Here is a 7,045-nt window from a genome sequence, read left to right on the forward strand (position 1 = left end):
AATGTTTCTCTGTGGAGACCGCCTACAGATATTAACACATTCCTGGATACCCTCCTGCCTGACAGTGTCAACCTTTCAAAGCAAAACTGTGCAAACAGTTTAGAAAACATTTTTATTGGTATACAGAAATAGAAATAACATGCTAGTAAAAAGTAATAGTTTCTCAATCAATATTCTCTCTCTTTCCTGCGTTAGTTGGTATTCCGGCCACCTTTAGACATTTACGATGTCATTATTCACCTGAACCCCAAGCATATTCCGAGACATCTTGAAGCAGTTGACAGGCCGAAAATAACATACAGCAGAGGGACATTAAGGAATGATGCAGCAGTAAAGTTTTTAAAAATGCCAGTGGTGGACTACGACCCAGTTCAGTGTTACCTTCATGAACTACGGGTGAGTACTTTGTGTTAATGGTGCAATATCCAGTAATTATCCTCTTTGATAATATGTAGAGGCTGTTGCCCTTCTGCTTTCTTTGGAAATGTGCATTGCTGTCTTACTAGCAAGGCTATAGGAAGTTGGAACTATAGATCAAGAATAACAGAGATTAGTGTTACTGCATGTATGACGGAGAGGAAATATATTGTAACTAAACCAAGTAATATGCTTCAACTCCATTAGACATCATAATGCACAGGATTGGAAAAGACCATTTTGGTTTATCTGCCCATCCCTAGAGTTCAAAAACAATGCACAGTATCCCTCAAATGACTTTCAATTCTCTTCAAATTTCTGTTAAAATTATTGATATTACCAGCTTTGATTGCTTTCCTGGATAGTCCATTTCCAAACATAGTTGATCTGTCCATTCACCTTCCCTCTTCTTCCATACTGCTGTTTTTGGGGCCATTTTCTTGAGGTTCAACTTGTCGATACCCTTAAGGCTCTTGGGTACCTCAATAAGATTCCTTCCCAGGCTCTTCTAGTGTAAGACAGGACCTCTACCGCCTAGAAGGACAAGGGCAGCAGGTGCATGGGAACACCACCACCTCCAAATTCCCCTCCAATCACACACCATCCTGACTTGGAAGTATATTGCCATTCCTTCATCGTCGCTGGATCAAAATCCTGGAACTCCCTCCCTAACAACACTATGGGAGTACCTTCACCACACGGACTGCAGCGGTTCAAGAAGGCGACTCATCACCAGCTTCTCGAGGGAAATTAGGGTTGGGCAATACATGCTGGTCTTGACAGCGACGCCCACATACCATGAATGAATTTTTTTTTAAATCTTATTTTTTTAATGTACAGTTTAAGCCACATGTGTATATGCTGGAAATCTGAAATAAAAACAGAAAATGCTGGAAATACTCCAGTTAGGCAGTATCTGTGGAGAGAGAAACAGTTAACGTTTCAGGTCGATGACCTTTTATACCTGATGAAACTTATGTGTAAGTTACAGCAGCAGTTTTTGGTTCTCCACTACCATTGCTGCCACTGTTTTCCACTGCTAGTGAGCCTGCCCAGTAACTTCTTTGGTGCCTGCTATTGACGGGCTCATTTTCTTCCTGGCTCTGTCCTCCTGTAGGTTTCTTTCTTCCACTCTGTTCCCCTCTTATTCTTGCTGCCCTACTGGTCTTCACCTTCCTTGCTCATCAGTCCCATTTCATTTTCTGAAACTCATTACTGTGAAGATGAGTATATTGTATTGGTTTGTTGTGTTTGTCAAAAGGGGTGAATTAAATTAAGTGTGCAGTTAGAATCTAGTTTAAGAACTACATTAAAATGCCCAAATAGGTCAGTGCCTAGCAGGAAAAAATAGGCACTGATTGCAGAAACAGTCACAGTGCTCCAATCCCAGTGTTTCATGGCCAGCATTGTTATGCAAAGTCTCTGAAATGCTCAGACCTTGGTTACAGCCCTAGTTAGAATACTGTGGGATATTACAGGAATAGCAACTTAAATTACACATACTAACTTGTCAGAGCTTGTTTTAACTGTCTGATACGAATGGTTTTTTATGCTATTAATTATACTTTGCATGCTGGCAGTGAGATGTTCAAAAGCTCTACTCTTTATGCAGCTCATAGCTTGCAGCCTCATCACTCGGGAGCTATCCAATCAGTTTTGGTCACTGTTGCTGTATTATGGATGAAGAATTTTTCTTTTTCTTAAGACCGTGCTTTATATTGCAGGTGAATGTGAATCAGGACTAATTAGTCCTTGCATTCTACTTGTGTCAATCACTACCGCCACAAACATTGGCCTGTAATTTGCGGTCAGCGGCGAAGCAAAGACACTCACCGCTGGCTTCGAAGAAAGCTGTGGCGAGAAGTTTGCCTTTCTCGACGTTCAGTTATGGGAATTCCCAGCGAAGAGCTGCAGTGACGTCAACAAGCTGTCTGAGCAGCCAAGCACATTGAAGAATTCTGACAGACAGCAAACCACTAAATGAAAAGCAGCTTTTATCTGGACTTTTAAAAAACATTAGAGAGCGAATAAAGATTGGGACTTTCACTTGGGGATAAGGTAGCAGCTGAAATATCATGAAAATTACAAAGAAATAATTGTTTTAAAGTTTAACATTTTTAAAAATGTTTATCATAATGGAGAAATTTGACACTCCACAAATATAAAAATGAGTTTTTCAGGGCCAGAACGCTTGTTTAGCAGTCAATACGCTGTTAAGACACCAGTTACGCCTATTCCAACAAAGCTTTACATTTAATGGGGTGTTTTAACAGCGATATTAGCGTGGAATAGCCAAATTTTTCCACTGGGGCGGTCCACAGCATAGCCCGTGTCGGAGCATTGAATGGCAGATCGCAACTTCAGGATTTCCACGTTTATATGCGCAAGCGCTAAATCCTGAAGTTGCAGTCAGTTTCAGAGGGGTAATGATGGCAAAAGCTGACTGTTTGTTTGCCGTAATTACCCACCGCAAAATCTGGGCCAGGAACCTGTCAGTAATTTCATTGCTGTTTGTAGAACCTTGTGCACAAAATGGCTGTAAAATGTCAAAAATCAAATCAAATCAAATCAACTTTTATTGTCATTGTTAGTGCACAAGTGCAGTACAACGAAATGTAGGCTTGCGGCTCCCGAGAGTTTACATTTGGATTAAGACATTTAAACATTCAACATACATTTGGCTTGTAGTATATTAACATAAATATGACCATAATAAAGTGCATTGGCAGATGTGCAGGATTTAGAGTTTATTTGTGGAGTTCAGTAGGATGACAGCCCTGGGAAAGAAGCTGTTCCTAAATCTGGTCGTACGGGTGCGAATGCATCTGTAGCGTCTCCCAGATGGTAGGAGAGCGAACAGACTGTGGCTGGGGTGGGTAGGGTCTTTGATGATGGACCGTGACCTCCGTAGACAGCGTTTCTGGTATATGTGCTCTATGGTCGGTAGCCGGGTGCCAGTAATGCGTTGGGCAGTTTTGACTACCCGCTGCAGGGCTTTCCGGTCATAGTAGCTACAGCTGCCATACCATACTGTGATACAGTTTGTCAGGATGCTCTCTATAGTGCAGCGGTAAAAGTTAGAGAGGATCAGGGGTGACAGATTACATCCCTTCAGCCTCCTTAAGAAATATAGGCGCTGCTGGGCCGCCTTCACCAGAGAGGAGGTGTTGAGGGACCAGGAGAGGTCTTCCGTAATGTGGACTCCGAGGAACTTAAAGCTGTCCACCCTTTCCACCTCCGCCCCATTGATGTGGATGGGGGTGTGACTTCCGCCTTTGGACTTCCTGAAGTCCACAATGATTTCTTTTGTTTTCTTGGTGTTAAGGGCCAGGTTGTTATCGGCGCACCACTTCACGAGATGCTGGACCTCCTCCCTGTAGGCTGACTCATCGTTGTTGGTGATCTGGCCTACTACCGTGGTGTCATCCGCAAACTTGGTGATGGTGTTGGAACCATTAACAGCCACACAGTCGTGGGTGAAGAGGGAGTAGAGGAGGGGGCTCAGCACACATCCTTGTGGGGCCCCCGTGTTCAGGGTCATGGGTGGGAGGTGTGGTTACCTAATTTGACAGACTGGGGTCTGTTTGTTAGGAAGTCCAGGGTCCAGTTGCAGAGGGAAGTGTTCAGACCAAGAGTTTGGAGTTTGGTGGCCAGCTTGTTGGGGACGATAGTGTTGAATGCTGAGCTGTAGTCTATGAACAGCATTCTGATGTAGGTCTCCTTACCATCTAGGTGATTCAGTGCCGAGTGTGGAGCAGTTGTGATTGCATCCTCCGTTGATCTGTTTGCACGATAGGCAAACTGGTGTTGGTCAAGGGAGGCAGGAACACTGGCTTTGATGTGGGCCAAGACCAGTCTCTCGAAACACTTCATTATGATGGGTGTGAGTGCGACAGGTCCGGCTCTCGGAGCATTTTAATGTCAACAGTTTACCTAGTGTTTGTCCCGTAATCCTCTTCTTGGTTCAGACTTGAAATCTAGCGCCATTGCTTGCCGAACATTGATTATTTGAACGTTTGTTTAGAGACATTTCTTGATTAATTGCAGTGATTCATTCTGTTTCAGAGTGCTTTTGGAGAGTTTGCACTGTTTTTCTGCGATACCTATGGTGGAACTTTGATTGCTGTGCTTTGGAAACCTCAGGCTTTTACCCCTCAACCTTTTAAGGTATGAACTCCCAAACAATTTGGGAATATTTGAACTACATTGAAGTATGTTAATACATTGATATTGGTGCAGTTGAAATTCTACATTTATCAAAATTTAGTTCAGAACATGATGGTACCCAAACCCTGTCGAGCCTTTCAGTACCAATGGTCATTTTGCTCATGAACCCATGTCACAGAAAATCACAGAAACCCCACAGTGCAGATAGAGGCCATTTCAGCCCATCGAGACTGCACCGACACATATCCCACCTGATCCCCGTAACCCCTACACCAACACACATCCCACCCCCGTAACCCCACATATTTAATCCCCCTAACACTAAGGGTCAATTTATCGTAGCCAATCAACCTAACCCGCACATCTTTGGACTGTGGGAGGAAACCGGAGCACCCGGAGAAAACCCACGCAAACACGGGGAGAATGTGCAAACTCCACACAGACAGTCGCCCGAGGCCAGATTCGAACCCGGGTCCCTGGCGCTGTGAGGCAACAGTGCTAACCACTATGCCACCGTACTGCCCTGTGGATTTATTTCTTAAAATCTGCAGCTGGGTCACAATGTACCATTGTAATTTCACTTGCATTTGGCGCTGTGAGCTACATTATATGGCAGCCTAAGTGTTATATACATTGGGAGTTTCTCAGAAAATGAATAACGCTGGCAGCACATACATGCTTTCTCTGAAGCTGAAGAAAACGGTCCCTCATATAACTTAGTAAAAGAATCTGAACTAAAATTGTCTGTTTCCCCCCCCCCCCCACTTAGAGACTCCTTAAATCCCCCTTGGGTATCAGACAGTCATGCTGAATGAATCTTTTGGCCATTTTGGATGTTTACATTTGGCCTTAATCTTAGAGCTGCTGTCACATAATGCTCCTCTATAAATCTGTAGACGGATGCCTAATGAATCAAAGTAATACTTAATCCTTGCTCCCTGTTGAACATTAGTCTTTCTGCCAGGACCCCACTGAGTATGCTTACTGGTGCTTCACTGGTCAGGTAATCCCTCCCCACCAATCGTGTTTATAGACCCCACCCTGCAATGAATATCCTTGCTATCTTTCCCTCCAACAGATAATTATCGACTCCACCCCACTGACCGTGTTAACTAAAAGCACCCCATCCCAATGACTTCGTTAACTGGAATGCCTCTCCACATCTGCTGGAGATTTTTGTACCAGACAGCGTGTTTGCTTGCCAGAAGCCCCCTCCGTCAGAGTGCCAATCCCAGCCATCCTAATCCCTTAGAGTGTGATTTCGCCCCCCCCCCCCCACTTGCTGAGAGTGAATCTGGGTAGTTGACACCTGGAACTTACTGTTGTGATCAGTTTATCAATTTGCACTTATCAAGTATACCACCGCCATTTAATCTGGAAATGAACTGACGTATCTTTGTTTGAGATGCATCCTCTGTGATCCTGCTTTTAATCCCTTGCATGCTGAATCTAGAAATACAGAATACAAGTTAAATAATTAAGCACAGGCAAAAATCCATTTTGCCACACCTATGTAAAAACTTGATGTAAAGATATCCTGATGATCTGTAATAGTTTTACCCAATATATCCCACCTGTTCTTTGACTTTCTTTCTACTATTAACATAGTTGTTAAAACTTTGTTGGCTTCTATGATTTATGTTTCAATTTCTCTTGTTTCTAATACTTCTTTTAGCAATCCTTAATTGTCTTTTGTCTGAACCCCGATCCTTTTTTTAAATATCCTTATATCTTTTATAAGTATATTTGCTTAATTTGTTGTTTATCCTAAGCTCCTTATGAATCATTATGGTCTAGGTCTTGCTATGCTTTTATAAAAATTTGGAATATACTTTCCTCTCCTGCATGATAACTGTACAAACCTTTCTATTTAGTGTATGTGAGCTTATTTTCCACATGTTTTAGTATAAATCAGTTATAATGTTTTGTAGCAGAATCTTGTTTAAATGAAAACTTTATTCTGTCAATTACAGACTTCCCACATTAATGCAAAAATGTTGGTGACAAAAGAAAATGGGCTTCAAATGATCCCCAATGTGGAAGCTATAATGGAAGACTTTGAAATTCTTGGAGCTGGTTTAGTGAAGTCAGTCGAAGCACAGACAGAGAAATGGAAGATCTAGGGACATGAATCCATTCCAAATTGATGCTTAGTTCCTTATTCTTTGAGTCTGTAATCGTGAAATAATGAAAGTGCAGTAAAATAAGTAATTATAACTTACTTTATTGAAAATAATAAATGTTTTTATATGTGTATCTATTGGAACTATAACAATTATTTTTTTCTTGTGTTAGATGGGTTGAGTTCTTCAGCAACACCATGACTATTTACACATATACCCTGCAGAAAAGCTGGCAGAAACTTAATGGCCCAGAAATTCGGGTCCCAACGTGTGAGTACGGACGGAGTACTCACGCGTGGACCCGATGGAAGTGCTGGAATCTTGCATGCGCGGGAAAC

General features: G+C 42.4%; 1 protein-coding gene across 2 annotated transcripts in view; it reads left to right on the forward strand.

The window, feature by feature from the left end:
• The window catches only part of nol6 (nucleolar protein 6 (RNA-associated)), a 136,704-nt gene extending 129,864 nt beyond the window's left edge, over positions 1–6,840 (forward strand). The window contains exons 24-26 of one of the 2 annotated variants that reach the window (XM_085973890.1): positions 196–396; positions 4,483–4,584; positions 6,558–6,840. In XM_085973890.1, the coding sequence (XP_085830016.1) occupies positions 196–396; positions 4,483–4,584; positions 6,558–6,707 (453 nt within the window). In that variant the 3' untranslated portion in view covers positions 6,708–6,840. The other variant, XM_085973893.1, reaches the window with a different exon arrangement.
• Positions 6,841–7,045: the final 205 nt, after the last annotated feature.

Source organism: Somniosus microcephalus, chromosome 2, assembly GCF_052327205.1.
Source record: "Somniosus microcephalus isolate GS21.2 chromosome 2, FLI_Smic_1.0, whole genome shotgun sequence".
Taxonomy (NCBI): domain Eukaryota; kingdom Metazoa; phylum Chordata; class Chondrichthyes; order Squaliformes; family Somniosidae; genus Somniosus; species Somniosus microcephalus.